Consider the following 23,958-nt stretch of genomic DNA (forward strand, 5'->3'; position numbering starts at 1 on the left):
ACGGGCATCGGGGGCGCAAGGAAATTACGCCTCATATCAACAATGCGCTTCATTATTTTTCAGAAGAGACACTTCTATTGGTTGACCTAAGCGTATAACAAGCTTAATGATTGGTTGATGATGAAATATTGGGCGTGTCAGAGATAAAATAGGAGACGTCCTTACAGAGACAAGACAAATTTTCAGAATACCAATTTAAGAAAATTTTAGCGAGCTGTTATCTTGCCGACTTACAAGAAAAGTTACAAGAAAAATCAAGACAATTTTCAGAATACCACCCCTGTTGTGTGAAAATAGGAGACGTCCTTACAGAGACAAGACAAATTTTCAGAATACCAATTTAAGAAAATTTTAGCGAGCTGTTATCTTGCCGACTTACAAGAAAAGTTACAAGAAAAATCAAGACAATTTTCAGAATACCACCCCTGTTGTGTGAAATTTTAAGCTTATGAATTTATATGAAGGAAGGACATCAAAGATGTAATCATTTTCCCCATTTTAACTTCCTTAGTTATTCAATTTTTCCTCTTCTTGCTTTGACTAAGTTTTCCTTTTAAAAAAAAATCATTGGATATGTCATTATGCTCCAACTTCTTCTTTTCAGGCTAACATATTCACACTAAGAGATCAAAATCCAGAACTGTGGTACTCATTTCTTTGTCTTCTTCATTTTCATTTTTATTACTATGTGGAAATGACATTCAGCTTTCAAATCACATACTGCAATGAAGAGTGTTCATCAACTTTTTTTGCAAATAGGTTTGTACTGATAGAAAAGATTCATGAATGAGAGAAATACAAAAACCATGTGGATATAAGCAGAAGTAACATATCTGAACTGTAAAACACTATCATCAGAATTTATACATAACAATATATAGATCCTTACAACTAATTGCCTACACACTAGCTGCATGCACATACCCACCTGCACCACTGCACTGCATACACCATGCAAAGGGAAAATTTAGCAAAATAAATGGCTAAGGTTAGACCGGAGTAGATCTACTTCTACTGGATCTTTGATGTTTGTCAAGAAAACATTGTGGAATTTCACAGGTGTATGCAGACTATCAGTTTTCATGCCAGTGCTCCGGCGACAATTGCTCCAGGCTTTATTTCGTTTAAGATATAGGGTTAGGTTTAGGATAGGGCATAGGGTTAGGTTTAGGATAGGGTATAGTATTAAATCTAGGGGTGAAGTTGGTCATTCCAGTAATGTGTGAAATTTACTTTTGAATGTAGTAATTTACTTTTGATTATTGTTTTTGTTATGTCATATAATTATGAAAATTAATAAAACTGTCAAAATATATTTTTTTCAAAAATGTGTGGAATTTACATTGGAGCAATTGTCGTCGAAACAAATGTCATGGAACTTTCAGGACACACCCATTTGTCCATAACTAGGCAGGAGAAATTAATTTGAAGATAAAAGAAGGGATATGCACTTTTAGTGCATAGGATTTTAAAGTAAAGAGGAAATGGCAGATACAAAAGAAGAGTGATTTTCACAGTACATAAATGTAAAAAAAAACAAGGCAAAATAGATATTGACTTGAAAACAACAAAAGTTCTAGACTCAATTTTCGAAGCAATGGAACAAATAGAATAGATATCATAAAAATTAGTTTATCTCAATTAAATTTCATTTTAGCAGTTAGCAGATCTGCCTGATCATCCAAAATGTTCGCTTTTACTGATGAAGCATTTCACCAAATTTCTTGATAACAGGATTGAAAGAGAATGCAACATGTTAAAACTCAACACTTAACACTGTATGGTAAAAAACACTGTATGGTATGAAAGACTGCATAACTATTTCTAAGCCTGCATGGCTACCCATCATACTTAACACATATCAAAGATATATATTGCTTGATTTTTCAATCAACTCTTTTTAAGAGTGTATCAGTTATAACTGTGTACATAAGGTACAATTTATATCCATCATATAGATATGTGTGACTCTCAGATGAAATATTTTGGCAATTAAAGCAATATTGTCAACCATGTAGTTTGGTACATTTCACTTCAGTTGACTCATACATTTAAAGTGAAAAGAACTTACCAATTAACATTAGAAGTTATTTCAAATGAGGACTGAAAATTTCACTCTCCTCTTCATCTTTTTTTAAATTTCAGCTGCATGTAAGACGAATAAGTGGATTAATATTCCAGTTGCTACAAAACAATGATTATATCTGTAAAGAACACATATTCATATTTGGTCACAAACAATATTTTTTCAATTGTTTATCAATTTCAGCAACAAAGAAATAGAATATATCTTTAGAGAATTGCATGTATTCTGTGCATAAGTTACATTATATTTGACAATAAGAATATCATTACATGAGATTCAGTTTGGTAGAACATTTACATACATACCAAATTAACTTCCAACAAATAATTTTAGGCTTTACCTTTTTCTTTGTAATTGTATGTTTTAGGCTTTACTTGATGAAGTACATTATTAACTTTGGATTAGTTTACGATTTATCAAAGATGTCACTTGCAATTGCTATGAAAGCCAGAAAATCATCTCGAATGAGACATTTTATTCACATTAAAATGTGTACAAAATTACTGGCTGAAAATAAGTTGCTTGGGTCTGATTATACCATATTTCATATCATTGATTCTCAATACCTTAAATTAAAACAAGGATTGCCAACGTGAAATGTTGATCTCGCATAATGTAATAATCATCCTACAGTTCGCTAACAAACTATAAAATAGCCTCTTCCTTTGGAACCTTTTCTATAATTGTAACGAAGCTCTCTGATTTTATTACTCCTGGTTAAATAGACTAAATCCACACACGTGCCATTCGCCTTGATATTTCACATCTATTTGGACTGTAATTAGCTGTAGATTAATAAAAGTGATTAATTAAGGTTAAACAATGATGAAGAAAGAGATTGGTCTTAAGTTTATCTCAGACTTGCGTATGTAGTAACTTTCACACATAAGAGCTCTTATAATAGGATAATTAGATGACATACCATTTTTTGTGACCTAAAAGCTAAATGAGAGCTAGAGTGGGCTATGAAATCACCTGTCATACAGTTATAGATTTTATCTCATAAATGAACATTCACTTTTCATGGAATAAATCATATCAACTTTCACAATGCTGAAGTGTATATGAAACATATAGATGTATTTTTCTCTCAATGAAATACCAATACTAAAAGACTATGGTAAAAGTACAACCATGAACATGATGTCTACCACTAATGGCATTGAACAAATTTGAATGTAGTAATACATTTAAACTCTTTGTTATTAACACAATCTCATTTTGACTTGAAATGTGTATGATGGTTATCAGGCATAGATTTCATTTAAAATGCCATTCAAACATATTTAATATTGGGCATGTTATTGGACAATAAACCCTACCATGCCAGGCACAGGCTTCATATTTTAAACATTTTTTGGGAAAAGTCACATTTCTACATCTGGCTTATTTCTATTAACACAAACAGGAAAAAGACAAAGAAAAAGAAAGGCTTAAAAATTTGCAAGGCCAGAGAAATGGGCATTGGGGCCAATGAATATAGTATTAATGGCCATGGCCTTCTATGGTCTTGGATTACTTTAAGCCCTGCAGGCATCTAATCATCATGGCAATGAGGTCCCATTAAACATGTAGATACAACAGTCTCTTTCTAAACGGCAGTCATTTCTATGATAGATGTGGTCCAGTTCCAAAGTCTAACAGCTCTGCACAGGACAATAGCATCTCATAATATTAAAGCAATAGCCGACTGGAACAAATCCATAAAGAGCAATGGTGGTACAATCACAGTCTATCTCATTCTTAGGTTTCACTTGAAGTTAAATTTGAGTTTGACAAGGTAGCGCATACGGATCTGATTGGTGTTGTAGACGACGTATTCATTGTAGTTTAGAGTATAGCCATTGGGGTTGACTACCTTGGTGTCGATACCTTTTCCAAGAGGTATTACTGTACCATCCTCCCTGCAAATATCAGAGACAGAGGAGGAAGGGGGGGGGGATAAAAAGAGAATGAGAGAGATGTAAATACACAAATCAACTTCAATTACAGTAAACACTTCATTTTAACCTTCCCTTTCAGCATAAGACTCATGTACTCTACCTAGTTGTAAAATCTGGCTAGCTAGAGATGTCATTACAATAAATTGAGGGATAGGAATACAGGAATGGAAACCTGGGGTCCGTTTCAAAAACTTGTTACAATAACAAATTTACAATAACAGTTATAAGCGACTGAAATCCTTCAATCTGAATGGCTGATAATAACTTTGTTATAGAAGTCTTGCATTTGTTATTATAACAAGTCTTTATGAAACAGGACCCTGGTCTAGCAGACAAACTCTGCACTATGATCTGATAGAGGTAAGTGTAGGTGTGCTGTGCGGCTCTTCTTCTTCTCTATAAGTAGAGGCCACCGTCTGGCGTATTATCGTACTGTGACTACTCATGCATATATCTTTTTATTTTCATATTTACTCTTCTAATGATGTTTACTATGTTTTGGCCATCAATACCACACATTATGAATATGCAATACTTAAACACCACGACTAAACCAAGCCTTCTTGGGTAGACAAGCTCACTCAATATGCGAGGATCTCCCTTATAACAGTTGAAGTTAGAAATATAGATATGTCTTTCAAAGTAAACTCAGATTACAAATCGGTTTTTAAATATTTACAAACTTACATTGTGAAGCTTTTCTTTGGGTCTGGTGCTATACGTCCCAATCCCTTTACACTCTGTTTATTAGGTGGTAAAGCATCAGCATTGTAGTCTGCTGCTAGAAGCTCATTCTCAGTGCCAAGGGCAACCTGGTTTATGGGAACAGAACAAAGTTAACCTATTTCGCTGTTCTCATATTTAAAAAAAAAGCAAAATACCTTCTTACATCTTAATTCAATATAATCATATTATATACCGACATCATTACTCAATTTTAATCATTGAATTAACATTAAACAAATAATTATTAAGAGGGGAGAGTTTAAGTACAAAGAAGGGGAAATGCATAATATATAATATAATATTGAATATTCAATAGTATGGTTTACTGATATTTATTATAATATACATGATTGGCAGCCTGTGGCTGAAGTATATATATTTACATACAGTAGATTGGAGATTATGAACATTCAAAGACAATATATGAAGAAAAATAAATATAAAATATACGCAGGCAATACATAAATTACACACAAAAAAAGATATTCAATATTATAACAGATCAAATTAAAGCAAGGAGTTTTGAGTGTAAATTAAATATGAATCACAATAAATTCAAATAATGCAAAAATAGAAGAGAAAAATCATTTGATGAATTCAGCTGACAAGAGAAAGGAAAATCATTTTCAGCAGGTCAAAATCAATTTAATCATTGGTCAAGTATTAAAGATGATTTATTGCTGATTAATGTACGTTACAGTAAGGTGTTAAATCATATTGAAGATCTCCCAACAATACGTAGTATAATGCTGTACCTAAATGAAATTAGCAAAATCACAAACCAGTACAAGCTGGCAAATATAACTGACGAGTGTCATTTAAATTTTCAACCATTAATTCAGAACATATTTGCCATACTGGTAAAATAAACATAAAATAACTTTTAATATAATTACCCTTCATGACCCTTATTAATCTGTAAATGGCCTATTTCACTTGAAAGCACGATTAAACTACTAATATCTCTTACCTCACAGAGTGTTAGCAATCCATTAGGATTGGTCCTTGTAGCAAAACAATAATTAGCAGACTTGGATGACATATCAGCAAAGTAAACTCCTTTGCCAAACTGAAAACAAAATAACATTATGGAGTGTTAAACCATGCACATCACCAATGACATAATCTAGAATATTGTATATTTTATCGATCCAAAATAATTTCAATATAATTTCAACTTATTAATTATGCTAACTAAACTTATGCACGAAATTAAAATTCTGCTCTAAATCTTTTAATAAAGCTCCTACACTGCTGATGTGATGACAAAACATTCTCTTTTTTAATGCACATCTTAAAAAACGCGGAATCAAAAGATTGTCTTTTGTATTTCATCATTTGATTTTCTTTACATACTTCATTGTTTTTTACATATTGTTTTCATTTTGTCGATGGAAATCTTCGGTAACACAAATTCTAATTATAAAAAAAAGATCAAATCAATTGATTATAATCAATAATAAATAAATGATGCACTGATGAATTTTGGCGAGAAACACTGTAAGCATAGGATATCTATCTAAAATCACGCTTTTTAGCAACTTTGGGTCCAACATGCACTTGTTGGAACCTCAAACCTGGTGTTACAAATGTGGACTAAAATTTGAGCAAGACATGAGCAAAAAAGGTCATGGAGAGAGCTTTATACATAACAGAAACACCCTTCCCCCGGTCTTTTTAGGGTAAACATGCAATATTTTAATTCCCTCTGCATTTTTTTTGAAGTTGAATAGAAAAGAAATTTAACCTAACTACAGGTAAAAGTCGCAGAGTTTTCAAAGAGTCTGATGGTTGAATAAGACAAGACCTACCATGTATCCTGTTACTGGCGCTTCAGGAGGAGCAATACGTAGTCCTTGACCCAATATACCGGCCCAGTTTGTTACACGAGAGCCATGCCACAACAGCATCCTTGAAAGAACAACAGCAAGTCTTTCCAAATATCACCCTTGTCTTAAAGAAAACTAAACTGATGTCTCTTCGTAAAGTGGAGTTTTGATATAACAATCAAACCATTTGAAACAACCATTATTACAAGTGTTTGTTAGCGTAAAGGTTGTAAGTCCGAGAGTATGAATCCATAGGAATCATGGGTATTCTACCGGTGACACAACATTTCATTTATGATATAGGGTTAGGGTTGCAACAGGCTTTTATTTTAGGTTTAGGATAGAGTACAGTGTTAAATCCAGGGTTGAAGTTGGTCATTCCATTAGTGTGTGGAATTCACAGCGGAGCAATTGTCGCCGGAGCAAATGTCATGGAACCATTTAACCCGATGGATACACAGGTCCTGACTAACTTAATTGGTAAAGTCTACTAAAAAAAGAGGTTTCAATTGTACCATGGCACACACCAATGGATTATGCAGATTTCTTTTGTTATTGTGCTTTATTCAAACATGAATTTAGAGCCCATTGCCTAAAGCATACATATATAATAAGACTTCTCTTTATAGTGTATACGATGAGATAAGCATGATTTTTTTTTTTTAACACAGAATCTGCATAGTCCATGGTTTTGCACTATGGTAGAATTGAAACCTCTTGAGAACAAGGGCCAGTGTGTCTGTTACTTGGCAAAATTGATAACAGAGCTAATCTCTGGCTCCAACCTCCTGGAAAGATAAGTTCAAGCAAATTAGCAAAGAAAACTTCATCCAGTACAAAATATACTGGCTATGTATACAGTCATACATAGTTTTACAAACGGCTCTCTGAAACAGACCACTGTTCAATAAAACATGTGTCATTTGGTGAGCTATTGACCATTGTTACTGATTATCTTGGACAAAACTAATAACTGTCAGTCCTACATGCTGTTTACAATAGAAAATAATCCTACCTGTTTCCAACATCCTTGAAGCGAGATTTCTCGCCTTCTTTCTCCAGATCAAAGACCTCGTCTACAGTCATTGTGTACTGATTGTGGGTCTTGGCATGGGTGTTCAACACATAGCTTTGGATTAACTGCATTAAGAAGACATAATCGGTTATGACTGATTGGTTCCTGTATGATTATTCAGAGCCCCATCTTACCAAGTGTGATTGGTCCAATCAACCTAAACTATGGAAAGCCAACAGCACCATAATTCTTTGTTTACAATTGATTGACCATTGTATGATTACCTAGGCCCTGTTTTTTACAAACGAGTGTGACAATTTCAATAAATCTAACCATGGAAAGCCACCAGCACCATAATTCTTTATCTATGATGAATGTATGCAGTGATCCTTTATAAACAAGAAGGATCATGCTGATGGACAAAAACAATGACAACGCACAAGAGAACATGATTTATTTTGACAGTAGATGATGGCGTTGCTGGCTTTTCATAGTTAAGATCAATCAAACTCCTTTGTAAGATGGGGCCCATGTGGTTTTGACTTCAACGTATAAAACATAACTGATCATCAATGATCACCTGATGTAGCAGACCTTCCTGTGGTATAAAAGCCTTGAAAGTCTTTTGGTATGTGGGGGCATCTTGGTCTAGTGGTTATGACTCTTGTCTTCCGATATGAGGGACGTGGGTTTGATTCCAAGCCATGGAATGTTTCCCTTCAGCAAGAAATTTATCCACATTGTGCTACACTCAACCCAGGTGTAGTGAATGGGTACCTGGTAGGAACTACTCTACTAAAGCCAGGGTAATTATGCTGCATTACCTAAATTACCTAAGAGCACTTCGAGATTTTTGATACAGTAAATGTTAAGAGCTATATAAGCAAGTATAATTATTATCATAACAGACTGCACATTAGAGTATTACAGGGGTGTGAGTGGCCACAAATAAAAAGATCTAAAAAAAGCTGAAGAGTGTTGAAAAAGTCTGAAATAGAAAGAGCTCCCATACTTTTTGTACAGAGGAAAGCCAAAAATAAGCTGAAATTAAGCTGAAAAAAAATTTAAAAATCTGAAATCAGATAAAAATCTGAACTCTCACACCCCTGGTATTAATAGGTTACAAGCTTTAATAATTCACAGTGGTTCTAGGTACAACTGAGACAGAACCACCAATCATGGATAAAACCCACCTCAGGGTTCCCAGCTTTTCAAGAATACAAAATTCCCTGATTTTCCCTGACGAAGTTTAGAAATTCCCTGATAATCATTTAAACCCATTCCCTGTTTTGCATGTTTCCTAAGTTGTTTCAGTGAATTACATGTACTTTCAGTATAAAAACAATAATGTAAACCTAGTACCACCATAACCGGGTCATTCAATGGATGTTGTTTTGATAAGCAAGACCGACTACCTTGCTTTCGACTTTTGGGCTGATCAAAATTCCCTGATTTTTTCCCTCATTTGAGGCATTTTCCCCTGATTTGAGATATTTTTCAAAATCAAATTGCCTGATTTTTCCCTGACTGGAAAAAAGTAAAATAATTTTCCCTGATGGGGTGGGAACCCTGCAACCTGTTCATTTCCAGTAAATTCCCAACATGCTCAGATAGAAACATGCAAATTAAGCAGATTCACATGTGCAATTTCGAACATCTTATCGATATCATCAATAATAGATTCAGTACCACACCCTCCTGCCTCCTTCCCATTTAAATGGAATAACAAAGAAGAACAAACCTTGAATATTTCTGACGTCTTATCAATTGGTTTCATTTGACATTTGAGTGAATGATATTGTTGGTCGATCGGATGTTCATCTTCATTTTTCTCTGATTTAAGAACTGTCAGAGCAACCTGAATATCACTCAATGCTTCAATCAGGGCAAGCTTGGCTTTCAACTCATTCTTCGTTCGGATCACTGGAGGCCGCTGCATGCTGGAAAATAATACAAAGAACTGAATTACAGCCATAGGTTTTTTTCTTTCTTTTTACTTGCTGAATCAGAGGTAGTGATGATATGGTATAACGTTATTTCTATTAAAGGAATGATGATGAAAAAAATGAGTAATATATGAAAGTACATTAATGAAGATTGAACTCAAATTTTTGCCCGTTATTTTTCACAGAAACTTTAATACAAATGAATGGATTCAGTAATCATGTCATGTCAGTCAATAGTAAGAGAGCAGGGTAAAGTCTCCTGTGAATTTGTCATAATTATTGGATATAGACTAAATTTTATGACTTTTGTGAAGAAAATATTTTTGTGGAATTTTTCAGGTGCATGCAAACTATTGGAGCAATACAGGGAACAACCATCATTCAAACTATTTTAAGTAGTTTTTTTTAGATAACATACATCCCCCCAATAAAACACAACAACCTTATTCCATTAATCTACAGCAAAACAGGCAAATCATAACATTTTTAGTGAGGAAAGTACTAGGAGAGTTAAGTAAAAATAAATATTAACATCAACATAAAAAATTTCCCGAATATTTGGGGTTTGATAAAAACTCATGCCAAGAATTTTAACTTAAATATAAATCAGAAAAAATGCATGATGAACTCTCATAATATTTCTGAAGGTTTTCACAGTTTTTGCAAGTGACTATTTTGCGTGGAATGCACCTGACCAAGTGTATGCAAATTTTTTTTTTACTTCAATCGTATACCCATACTTATCAAGAATGAATGAATGAATGAACTCACCCGAAATTATGTGGAATTCTGGTGTAGAATGCATCACAAGCCTGGATTAGTTTATCACCGATGATACCACCCTCTATACATATCTCAATCTGTTTAAGAGCAAGGTAACCAGCCTTTATCTGGTCAACAGTCAGCTTACCAAGTGGAGCTTTCTGGGTATCATATTTCATCTCAATAACCATATCCTCCATTGCCTTCACATTGCAGATCAAACTTACAAGGTTCTACAAAAAAAAAAGGAATTCATAAATGACACTTAAACATAGCTTCAACAAAATGTTTATTTCATTGCATAACTTGCCATCTTGAACACCTTCCTTTATTGTTGATAATATAATTATCATTCAATTCAGTAGATTTATTATCTTTGAACTATTTGTATGAGAACTCACTTCATCTACAGCTCATCCCCTCACTCTCATTTCCTAATATTTTATTTTGATGTATATTTTGTATAAACTGAGTTTGGTACAATTTTGTAAGTTTTTCATTTTTGTATCTTTACGATCTGTATGTTCACTCTCACTTCCTAATATTCTATTTTGATGTACAGTGTATATTTTGCATAAGCTGATTTTTGTACAATTTGGAAGTTTTGATTTACGTATTTTTTTTTATCTGTATGTTAATGAGTGTAAATTTATGCTGTTCAGTGAAAAGCTCACTATCTTTTCCTATACCAAGGCAATATATTACATTGTCTACATTCATTAATTCCAATCAGTCTCCACTTCAGTCTTGTGAATGTCTCCCTGCAGCTCACATTACCTTCCACATTCATTCGAAAATACATGGTTTCTATAGCAAAAAGTATGGCCTCATAGTTCTCACATACCTGTACTCGGATGTCAAGCTTTGAAGGAACTTTTGGCTTTGCTTTCTTTGCATCACCTGATGATTCTGTCTCATTGTCCTGATGAGAGAAAAAAAATACATTTCATTTTTATTTCCCTTAAAAATACTTCCCCCCCCCCATATAAACTTGATGGGGTAAAAATATGATAGATTGGGAATAGGATAGATAGAGATTTTTTTCCCATTGTAGCATAATTATTAGTTTAAAATTAAGGTTATTGTCATTATAAGTATTAGAATAATTGAGAGAATTATGAATTCCAGACTAATACAATATTAATTACAGACACAACACATGAATTTCTTTAAGTTATGTAAGTTTTCCTGGTATGCCCATCTGCAATATTAAACTCTCATCAAGGAACTACTGCATACACCAGGTAACATCGCTTGTAGTATGTTATATTAATTTACAATTGGGAGAGATGCTATTCCACTGTGTGCTTTTTAACAAATGATGTGACACATTACCAAATACCAAACATGACTGAAAAATATGCATGTTATCCCATGTTATCCCAAGCACAACTTTTAAACGGGATAACATGCATATTTTTAAATAGCATGAATAATCATGATCATCGTAATGATATAAAAATACTATTCCAGTTAATGGACGATGACTTCCATTTGCTAACATGCAAATTGTAATTACGAAATGGCTTACACAGTCATGCAGCTGGAGGCAAATTCCTTGGAACAGGTCATTTGTTCAAATTGGGCTAAATCTAAGTTAGAAGAAGCATGTAACACATGCAATGCTTACTGTGTTCTGTAAGTTTACTTTGACCATTTGACTTATGAAAGAATCAACTTTATCATCTGAACTATATTTGATCATAGATAGGAAAGGGGTGGTCATGGAATCTGGGTCCCATATCATATTACTTCTTTAATAAAGGACAAGTCCATCCCAATAAAAAGTTGATTTGAATAAAGGGAGAAAAACCCAACATGCATAACAATAAAAATTTCATCAAAATCAGATGTAAAATAAGAAAGTTATGACATTTTAAAGTTTCGCTTAATTTCACAAAACAGTTATATGCACATCCTGGTCGGTATGCAAATGGGCAGACTGATGACGTCACCCACTCACTATTTCTGTTGTATTCAATTATATGAAATATGAAAAATTCTAATTTTCTCCTCATTGTCATGTACAACAAATTTCATTCCTCCCTGAACATGTGGAATGACCATTATTTTTCAGTTTATGGTTAAGTCAAGTTGGTTCTTGTTATCAAATCTGCAAAAATTGAAATATTGTATAATTCAAACAATAAAAATAAAAAAGAAATAGTGAGTGAGGGACATCATCGACTCTCATTTGCATATCATTGAGTTGTGCATATACCTATTTTGAGAAAAAATAAGTGAAACTTGTCGTAACTTTCTTATTTTTACATCCGAATTTGATGAAATTTTCAGCATTATACTTGTTTGATTTTTCTCTATCATTTCCAATCAACAATATTTTGGGGTGGACTTGACCTTTAAGAGTTTGAAATCATGGCATTTGATTGGTAAAGAGTAAATTTGTCATAAGTATTATGAATTGAACCAGTTTAATTAATGAAATGGAACCCAGGTCTATGTTGCTTAGTAATAAATACAATACTTTGACTTGTTTGCACTATTAAATCCACTAATTTTTGGTGATATACATGTATATTTTACACCGTATGCCCATCATCCAAGTCCTATGTCATAATGCATTGGGAAGTTGATTCATAAAAAGATGTAAGCAATACAAAATAATTTATCATTCATCTCAAATTGTGATTGTAATATACTTACCTTGATATCATAATCCATCTTGAGTAGATCGTATTTCCCTGCTACCTTCACAAAGCTATCTTTATTCATCCACTCATTTTTAGTCTTGTCCCAAAACTTCTGCTCAAATGTAGACTTTGCTTTTTCAAGATCAGTTCCACAGTTGACAAGGTTGTTCTGCCCTTTGTGTCCAACTGCAGGTGGATAAGAGAGGAATTCATAGTTGCATTACCAGAATGAGAAAGAATATTTATTTCCTTATTTATTTCCGGGCTTTTTTGGGTGTTACATGACTTGAAGGAGGGGGGGTGAATCAACCCCCCCCCCCCCCCTTGAGATCTCGGCCGCTGATCACGCGAACAACGTAAAAATTGGCATGATAATAGTGTGGGATGAAATCTACAAGGCTGTATGGTTAATTTTTCAGAAATCATCAGATTTTTTTAATATTAATTAATTATGCTAATTTATGAGTAAATCATACTTTTTGCTCTATTTCACAAAAAAAACCTCCTAGAATGCTAATTTGTGGTTTTGATATTTTTATACCATTGCTAACAATTGAAAATGAACAAAAATCTGGTATGAAAAATAATTTCTTATGTATTGTATTCTTTATGAATTTCTTATGTATTTCATTTTTCAACCTCTTTTGTTTTTCTTTGTTTTTTGCCAAATTTATAGCAGAACCTTTTTGAAGTATAATTATGCTAAAATCAATGAATATCAGCTGATGAAAGTAAAAATAATCATATCTTTATAAGATGAGAAAACTCAATTTACATTGACTTTGTACACAAAATAACATTTTGGAGCAATTTGGGGTCTGACATGCACTTACATAATGTTGCATGATTTTCAAAACCGCATACCTGGGCATTGTAAATTTGGTCTCAAAAGATGCGCAAGATTTCATAGTAAAAAGTCAGCAAGCGGCGCGGTCGACCTATTTTGCGCAGCGGAATGGTCGCTGAAAATGTGGAGAGGAGAGGTTGATTCAACTCCCCCTCCCACCCCGGCGGTTTTAGGGTTTAGAGATATTTACTGTGAGTAGACTACTGCAGTAGCCCAAATGAAACTTCTTGTAGAATATCCTAGTAATATTTTCCCACAAATCTAGTATTAATAGAATTGTGTCAATTGACCACTGCAATAAAACTTCTAAGTACATTATACTCAGCACACTGCTGCTGCAGATAAGATGCACGTTTGAGGGATTTGCTTTCAATAATTCTTTCTAATTTTTATAAACACAGGAAAAAAAATGATTAATGTTTATATTTTTCGCTAACTTTCAATGTGTTGTACAAACACAAATAGCAAATATTCTTATTTGTGCAATGGTGAGTCAGATCATGGTTTCATTGAAGTGTACAGCAACAGAAAACAGAATTAAAAAAAAAAAACCCAAGTCAAGAGGCTACAGGTCACCCACCACCAACATCATGCTGGCAGACAAGGCTATAATATAAAACTTTGGGCAATGTGGTTCTCTGCAGCATGAGGTTTTTTTCCTGCTCCATTATCAGGATAAACATCAAGATCAGAATCAGATCAGCAATTTACATGTATAAAGCAATGCCTTGAAAGTTTGGTGCATTTCTAAACAGTGTAAAAGCCTTCATGAAATGCACATTAATGGTGTAAATAGTGAAGATTAATGAATAGTGAAATAAAATTTAAAACACAAGCAATTTAGTACAATCCCCAGAGGTCTCTGCCATTGAAAATTGGTATCCACAATACTTGCTTATACTCAGAGGATAATGAATATTCCTACCTCTACCCCATCGAAACCAAACATGGTACCATTTCCTACTAGTCTCCTCCAGAAGCTGTATCACATAATATTTGTTGTTGTTGTTCTTCAAATTGGTCTGTTAATGTAAAGAAAATAAATACATCTTGAAGGTCTCATTACAACCACAGGTTAATCTATATATTTGACACAGCAGTATGCATTAAGTGCTATTCCTTTTTTTTCAAATCTGGATATTAATTTGGCATACATTTTTAGTATCTGTTACTAGGGAAATAAAAAATGTCTTCCTACGGATTTTACACTACCATTTTTTGTTCACAAGTCAAAGAGTACCTTACCTACTTTCTTCAAATTTTCATGCTCTAAGATCAATGTATTAACTGATTATCATCATTGCCACTATTTTATTATTCAAATGCATTTAACTGTGAAACATTCAATTTCACTTTCTACAGATCATTTATGAATCCTATACGCCAAAACAAGTTGAGTAATTACCTGATTAAGCATGGCATCATACATTGCTGAGGTAGCATCCATATAAACCTGTGCTTTATCAGACATCTGAACACATTCACCATCTACAGGAGGTCTATTACCAGTGATCCTCACTGTCTTCACACCTAAAAAAAAATACAAGAACACTTTCATATCCTAGGAACAAATATCAAATAAGAAGTATTCTCAAATGGAAAAAAAATGTTTGGATACTTTTAATGCAAAGTGTAATTTGCAAGGCATTATCAAAATAATATAAAGAAGATGGTTGACCACATAGTGTGTGCCTTTTTTTAATGATTAAAAATGTGAAATGACATACAACTTGATTCTAATTAAAGAAAATTCATACGAAAGTTCAGCAAAGGATAGTCATATGATACACCCCCCCCCCTCCATTCAAACATAAATAAATTTTCTATAAATGTACGATTTTCAATAACACATTTCCATTAGGATAAATTCCATTTGAACAAATTTTAAACCAACATGAAATATCTAACTGCAACAGTCATTTCTATTCAGTGTTCTCAAGCAGTTTATAATATACAAACATTTAAATGTGCATGCATTCAGTCTTTGGCTGCTATTTTTCATATTCCTCAATAAACCTTTCGATCAAGCAAGCTGGGTCATACTTTTATTACTCTTTTGATATCAATCAGACTTTCATAAAATGTAAATCATTCGTAACAATCATCTTCTTTTCATTTTTTTTTTCAAAGTGCTATGTTAAGGATCGACATGGGTACAAACCTTCATTCCATCTTCCTGACTTTGTCTTTGGTTTGGCTTTTGATGTACTTGGTTGTTCTTCTTGCTCCTCCTCCATCTGTTCCTCTTCCTCTACCACCTTTGGTTCATTCTTGACCTTTCTACCACTCTTTGTCTCCTTCTCTACACCATTTGTTGATTCCTTTACAAGTTTGATGGATGAACTTGGTGGATTGTGTTCTATATCAAACCATAAATAGCTCAAACTTTTCAACTGCCCGATTAACAAGATATCAAATAACCCTGGTTTAACCAATCTTAAAATTTACTTTAATATTCATGATATAATTCCTTTATTTTGTTGGTAAAAGATGCCCCAAATCAATAACAAATGACTCTTACCAAATGTATGATTTCAGAAGAGTTCAACAATACCTTATGACAAACCATTGATTAAAATGAAGCAAAATATTTCTGATCACAGCACGAAATACAAAAAAAAAGTTTTCAGACATTAAAAAGTATTCATTGATGGGCCATTCTAGTCACTAAGACTGCACAATTTTTAATCAACTGAGATTAAATTCTGTACATTTTTGGAAAAGTTATGTGGGCAACCTATCAACTAACTTATTGAGATAATTCCACTAACTTTACATTCTGGAAATGAATTACAATGAAAAAAAATATATATATATTTTAAAAAAATACAGTAAAGGATCCCCAATCAATATTTTGGATCTAATCACCTGCATATTGTCATTACCTGTTTTTAATCGTTGGATCTCCCTAACCACATCTGTATCATCATTACATTGTTCCATGTCGTTCAGATTGATTGTATAACTCCTTCCAGCAATTATCAAGGAGACTGTGTCATCACTGTTTTGACGTCCATTTTCCAGTGCGATGGATTCTGACGGACTGTAGGCATTCCAACGCCTCTTTTCATCTTTCCATTGCCACACAAAATCTAGAAAAGGCAAGGAGTATAGAAATACCCTGAATGAGAAAATGTCAATTGTCATATATTTTGTGATTTTCCTTCAAGATAAAATCTTCGAAAGTTCATTTCTGAGTCTAAAGATTCTGTAATCAACTTAATGGCAATTGGTGAAAATAAAAATATCTGAAGAGACTTTTATCTGCCTTTTGAGACTGATAAATATTGAAAAATATGGTAATATTACTTATGTAATAAAAATTATAGTGAATAGTACAAACCAAGTAGCTAGCACTTCCAAGGTGATTTTAAATTTTTGAAATGAAGCTGAGAAAGTAAACAGTGCGATGAATTCCTGTAAAAGATATTCAAGAGCATTATAGAGAAACACCCCCCCCCCATCAGTTAAGTGATTTTAGCATGTGATTTACTATTTATCAATCTAGGAATCTTTTGATAGTGATGAGAAATTTGAAGATAAACTTACATTGATTTCCATCTTGAATACAGCATCTCATTCTCCTTTCCCATCCAGTGGTACAGTTCCTTTGAACCATTCTATCCAGTTTAACTTCTAGTGTCTTTCCAGCTGCTTCAAACTTTACATTCTGACCATCTCCATCCAGACTGTCGTTGATAGCTTTAGTAAGTTCCGCAGCACAGGCTGTCCATATGCCCTTGTCTCCTTCCCACTGCCAGCAGAGAGGAACTCGTCTTGATGGCTTGAACTTCTTAGATGGAGAAGACTCACCATCATCTCCTCCTATAAATCATTGAAAGTCATAAGAATTAAGTGAATTTGTGGACAAAACATCTAGAAAATATAGACAGACTACAATAGGCTAGAGCCTAGAGGGCCTTGCAAGAATTCAAGATTTGGGCGTTCTTGTGAATAAAAAACAACCCGACAGCCAAGATAATAATAATGTATCTTCCACCTATTTTTTTCATTTTTTGCTGTCTAGCCAGGGCCTAGAGTGAAAACTCTGCTGTTTCAGAATGGTTTTTAACACTTTCTGATGTTTTTCAGTCCTCCTACACAGACGGAAGACTCCCACAGGACTCATAATGGTGGAGGTTCGCCAACGATTAACTACAGCATCTATGGGAAAAAGGGTGAGCTACCAGTAATTAAAATTTCGATTTTATCCAGTTATGTCTGTGAATCTTGAAAGTTTTTTCTCTTTTAACCTCATAAAGTACGCTCCATACATCAATTCTACAATCAGTAATAAATAAAACATTATTTGATCCTCTTTTATTGAAATATATGATTTGAAGAAAAATCGTCATTCCGAAATAAAAGGTTCAGGTGACGATGAAGACTAAATATTTTTCCGATACTATCGATATCAAACGATGTCGCGGACTTGAAAGACAAAATTGCCTTCGTCTTGTCTTGGGTTAAGTCGGCATATGCAGACTTACTGTACTCCACCAACTTTATTGATGTGTGTGAAATCACAAAGTAAGCAGGTCACTTGCTAGGTTTTTGATTGAGTTTGGATTTGAAAGAGTCTAATGAGTTTATCAATGTTGTGTCCATGTTTAACTCGTTCCAATCTTTGGTAGTTCGAGGGAAGAAGCTGTATCTATGAGCATCCCTTTTGACTAGCAGACGCTGGAGCTTGATACTATTTCCTCTAGTCTGCCGGGTGTTTTGCTGGATGAAGTTTTTGGGGTTGATGGCAACAAGACCTTTGATTATTTGGAACATTAGGCTCAGTCTACTGTATTTCCGTCTCTCTTCCAATGAGTCCCATTCTAAAGCCCGTAACATGGTTGTGACACTACTGGTTTGTCTGTAGTTCCCCATACAGAAACGAGCTGCCTTTCTCTGAATGGCTTCTATTTTCTGGGTATCCTTCTTGTAATGGGGATCCCATGCAGGGGAGGCGTATTCCAGGATTGGTCTCACCAACGTTTGGTAGGAAAGTTGTTTTATTTCCTTGGGAGCAGACCAAAAGTTCCTTCTCAGGAAACCGAGTACTCTGGAAGCTTTGGAGCAGACTTTGTTGATCTGGGCGTCCCAGCGCATCCTGTTATCCATTTCAACACCAAGGTAAGAGCATGTAGACACAGAAGGTGTAATCTCTTTCTGTAGGAATCTGTACTGCCTTGGATGGTATTTTCATGATGACACATTTGGCTGGATTGAAGGACATGGCCCATTTATTCTGCCACTCTTCTAGTTTTGACAGATCGTCTTGGAGGATTTGAAAGTCATTAGAATTTGTGCCAGAAGTGTAAATGACACAATCATCGGCGAACAGCATTGTCGTGGACAGGAGGCCATCAGGTAGATCATTGATGTACATAAGAAAATCTAGTGGGCCGGTTACTGTGCCCTAGGGCACTCCTGAGAGCACTGGCAACTCCTCGGAGGGAGATCCATTGACCAAGACTGTTTGGAAGCGTCCTGTGAGGAAGTGTCTTTCCCACTTTAGGAGCGATCCAGTAATGCCATATGATTGGAGTTTTCTCAGTAGTCGTTCGTGTGGAACCTTATCGAACGCTTTGGCAAAGTCTAGGAAAGCTACATGTACAGATTTTCCTTTCTCAAGAGCATTTGTTATGTCATGGATAGTAAGTACTAATTGGGTGGTAGTAGAACGTTTTGCTCTAAAACCATGTTGGTTGTCAACCAAGATTTCATGCATTTCCAAATGCTTCATAATATGGGAATGTACAATGTGTTCGAGGATCTTACAAGCAATACAAGTCAATGATACTCCTATAATTATTTGGATCTGACTTTTCCCCTTTTTTAAAGATAGAACAAATATTAGCCCTTTTCCACTGTAAATGTACATATACCCTCATTTATTGAGGACTGATATATATCAGTTAAAATTGGGGTTATTTCATTTGCTACCATTTTAAAGAGCCACGGAGGAAGGTCATCTGGTCCAGATGCCTTGTTAGGATTAATGTTCTGTAGTTGTTTAAGTACTCCAGATTCACTAATAACAAGTTTTTGTATTTCCGGTAGTTGAGTAGAGATTAGTGGTACATTTGTTACATCTTCTTTTGTGAAGTTGCTAACAAATACCTTGCTAAGAAGCACAGCTTTCTCTTTATCAGCACTTATTATTTTATTATTGATTAGAAAGTCATCAATACCAGTACTTTCTTTCTTTAATTTTGCAAATATAGACCAAAAAACCTTTGGGTTTTCTTTTAATGACATTAGTAAATTGTCTGTTATATACTCTGATTTAGATTTATTTAATTCTTTTCTAATTACATTGCAAAACTTTTTGAAGATATCCCAATCTTTGGGCAAACCAGATCTCTTTGCTTTATTATACAATCTTTGTTTTTTCCTACACATTCTCCTGTGTGTTCTTGTGAACCATGGTAAATTTCGTCTATTAGAAGCCAACTTTACTTGTACATGGTCCTTCATTATGGATTTCAGCTCTTTTTCCAAATTATCCCATTTATCCTGCGTTGAGCAGTTCATAAAACTTTCCCTGTACTTCTTACAAAACTGGTTTATTCTTTCTTTAATTCTTTCCTCATCAGCTTTCTGTCTTTGGAAAATTGCTCGTTTAGGTTTACAATTCCTTCTTACTTTAACATTGATACTTGATTCTACTATATCATGATCACTAAGCCCTGCGATGACATTTACGTCTTGGACGACAGCAATGTTATTTGAAAAGAAAAGGTCTAATATATTGTTTTCCCTTGTTGGGCTATTTACTAACTGTTCTAAGCCATTGCTAATTTAGGGACAGTGATTTTCCGTTTCAAAAAGTTGCCTTTTCCGTTTCAGAAAATCTCAAATTCCGTTTCAGCATGTCAGAAAACGGAAATTCCGTTTCCCCCATAGACTTTGTACACACGGAAAAGTGACAATTCCGTTTACACATTGAATACCGTACACTCGCACTGGTCAAAATTTGTATCTGCTACTGTACCAACAACGCAATAGAATCCGTTCTAATCGGATCTATGTGGGTGCATAAAATATTTTTCCAACCCCATTTAGCATGCATACATCCTCACCTTTCACATTATTAGCATTATTTCACGGTGAAATGATATTTCATCGATAATTTTGGGGTTTTTTGGACATCGTTATCATCAGTCAACGGCTTTTGCCAATCCGCCATCTTGGATTTAAACCACGATATCGTGCTGTTACATCTTCAAACGTAGAGGGCAGCAACACACGACCGTGCAGTGAACGATATGTGTGTGCATGTGAAGCCCAACCCGGCGCCGGCGGCAGGGTACGGGTACGGTGCGGGGTACAATCAAGTGTGCTGATGTCGAGTGCAGTCACGATGTGTGAATTGTCATGAAAGTAGCGAAGTGAGATCGTGTTTTCTGGGGTTTTGTGGCCATTTAATATTATCATTTTGTTGTGATTTTGGAGTAATTTCTGTTGCTATTCTGTGTATTTTGAGGGAAAATACGTTTTCCGTGATTTTCCGTTTGAAATGACACTTTCCGTTTCAAAACACCCTTTCCGTGAATTCCGTCCGTTTTCCGCGATCGCGGAAAATCACTGTCCCTACTAATTGTAACATCTAATAATGCTTCAGCAGTTTCTTTTGAGGCTGAACCTGTTTGCAATACAATTGCCTCTTTCCAGTCAATTTACTTTGATTAAAATCTCCTTGGATGATGACATCATAAGGCTTAACATGAGCATTTATCAAGTCAAGTGATTCTTTAAGAGAATACACAGTAGTCATATCATTGTGTTTAGGTTTATAGACCGTAGCCAATAAAATTGGTCTTCTACGTATTAGGTTAAGTTGACACCATATAATTTCTGTAGTCAGGTATTCTCACAATTGGCAAATTGGTTTTATGCATGAGAAAAACGCCACCATGGGCATAGCTTTCTCTGTCCTTTCTATGCACTGTATAACCATTAGGCATGAATTCCGCATCTATCACTGAGGGACTCAGCCATGTTTCAGTATGGCAAGTTCCCCCAAGTCTGCGCAGTCCCCCTTGTCTGCGCACACGCGTATCTGCGCGATTCTAGTAAAAGAAGATACGTATAACGAGCATGAACTTTATACATGTAATACATAGACGGGTATCCATAAAAAATCTGACTCAAAATGGTGAAAAAATAATGAATTTAGGGCATTTCATGTGACGGCCTCAAAATGCAGCCTTTCTCATCAAAATCCCTGAATCGTGTGCAAAGTGAATGAGTGCGCAGACATGGGGGACCATTTTATTTTTCAATCTGAAAAAGACTGCCCGAGGTTTTTTCAAGAAAATCCTATATTTTCTTTCATTTTTCAATGAGAAATTTGGTACACTTACTCAAAATAATATAAGGAACATTATTAACTGAAAGATTTTGTGAAATAAGAAGAAATTCATGTTAAATCTTAACTCAAATTGTTAGGTGCCCAGACTTGGGGCCCACCATCAATTTTTTCATACCGAACACAACATCTGGCTGGTACATATGTATCAGTGTTTCCCATTCTGCTTTTTTATTAGAAAATTATTTTTCTTATTTCAAGAAAATATCACATTTTCTTTGTGATTTTGAAGACAAATGACCTTCAGACTGACAGAAATGTAACATTTTTGAAAAAAATCCAATTATTGGCTGCAAAAAAGAAGAAAGAAATTAGGTCAATTTTCAGCATTTCTCTGCCATAGACTGTGTAGTTAAGAAATGGACACACACAAATCCAAATTTTTAGCTTCCGAGAGCTGTTATAAATTTATTATTAATGCCAAAAACTTGTCCATAAAGAGTCCAATAGGATTTTTTATGCTCTATCTGATGGTATGATTTTTATAAAGATTTGGAAACCAGATCACAATGAAAAATTGCGACAAAGTGAAAAAAATTGTGCAAAACAGAAATTTCATTTTCCCATAGAAAATGCATGGAGAAATGGCAATCTCAACACACACAAAAATAAGGGTTTGCAATTTATCTCTAAATCCTTATGTAAAATGATCATATAAACTTGTCCTTACTGTCAAAAGAAGCCCCTGAATTTTCTCTTTCCATACATGCCAAACAAAAGTTAATAATCAATTCAGATCACATTTTTCTAGTAGCCTGAACTTCCCCCAAAATATGTGCCATATTTTCCCCTAAATCAGGCTGTTTTATGCCGACACTTTTCAGTGTGGCTTCAGACACCCTATTTTTATTCTTGATACTTTGAAAATTTATACAGAGGCAATGTAGTTTATTAGTTGACGACTTCTTTTTAGAATAAGACTTTGTTTCGTCCATACTATTGTTTGAACTATCATCACTAAGACACTGACTATCTTCCTTCCTGGTTTTCTCCCTCCGCTGCTTTCGGAGATCAGCCCTATGATTATGAAGGCAATAGTATCCATAATAAATAATCATCCAGGGTTCAGAGTAGACAGGACAAGTCGTAAAGACATAGTTCATGCAGTTTAATTATGGTTATATGCAGGTTCTGAGCATGTATCAATATATTTCAATCGACACATATGAAGTTTATAGATAAAAAATAATGTCTTAATTAAGAAGACGTGTGGCAAAAACTTTCCTGACTCTTTCGTGAAACGGAAAGCGCTGATTTGTCGCCAATCTTCCTATATCTAGGAAGAATGGTCCTAGGACGTTCCCATGTATCGCTCATCTCGTCAGGCAACAGGCCCCGGAAGTCTCAACAATCTTTTGTTATTTTTGGTGGGGGGTGCATATGGAACTTTTTCCTAGTAGGCCATTACCATTATGGGCGCATGTAAATCTTGTACACACGTATCTAATTGGATTCATCAAAATTCTGTGACACAATAATTCGGATTGTAGTGTACGGTAGTCTACAGCAAGAATAAGTTAGAGCGCCTAGTCAAATCTACCAAGGCTTATCTACAAGATTTAGGTGTCTAACTTACTCTGGTTAATTATAATTACCTGCGTTGTTCTCACGTTTTGTCGACTTCTTCGTACTTTTTGCCATCCTGCAATATTTAATCCTTGTCTTGTCTTTTACAATTGTAATTGTATAAATTGTGCTGTCGAGGCCGAGGCGCTAGCGGCCAGATTCGGAGCTCCAATAATGTGCTCTCGATCGATCGCTCGCGCGCACATTTGACCAATCAGAAGC

The 23,958-nt window shown here is 34.6% G+C and overlaps 1 protein-coding gene across 1 annotated transcript; it reads right to left on the minus strand.

Moving 5' to 3' along the window:
* Nucleotides 1-652: 652 nt before the first annotated feature.
* Nucleotides 653-23,938, minus strand: LOC129254255 (poly [ADP-ribose] polymerase 2-like). Its single transcript, XM_054892711.2, has 15 exons — nucleotides 23,766-23,938; nucleotides 17,355-17,630; nucleotides 16,691-16,897; nucleotides 15,967-16,164; nucleotides 15,211-15,335; nucleotides 14,731-14,827; nucleotides 12,972-13,144; nucleotides 11,152-11,229; nucleotides 10,317-10,540; nucleotides 9,341-9,539; nucleotides 7,600-7,724; nucleotides 6,567-6,666; nucleotides 5,726-5,824; nucleotides 4,717-4,841; nucleotides 653-3,990 (listed from the first exon to the last, which is right to left on the minus strand). The coding sequence occupies exons 1-15, from the start codon at nucleotides 23,809-23,811 to the stop codon at nucleotides 3,837-3,839; spliced, it is 2,226 nt and encodes a 741-aa protein (XP_054748686.2). The 5' UTR covers nucleotides 23,812-23,938; the 3' UTR covers nucleotides 653-3,836.
* Between the last annotated feature and the right edge of the window lie 20 nt (nucleotides 23,939-23,958).

The sequence above is a fragment of the Lytechinus pictus genome, chromosome 2 (genome assembly GCF_037042905.1).
Source record: "Lytechinus pictus isolate F3 Inbred chromosome 2, Lp3.0, whole genome shotgun sequence".
NCBI classification, from domain to species: domain Eukaryota; kingdom Metazoa; phylum Echinodermata; class Echinoidea; order Temnopleuroida; family Toxopneustidae; genus Lytechinus; species Lytechinus pictus.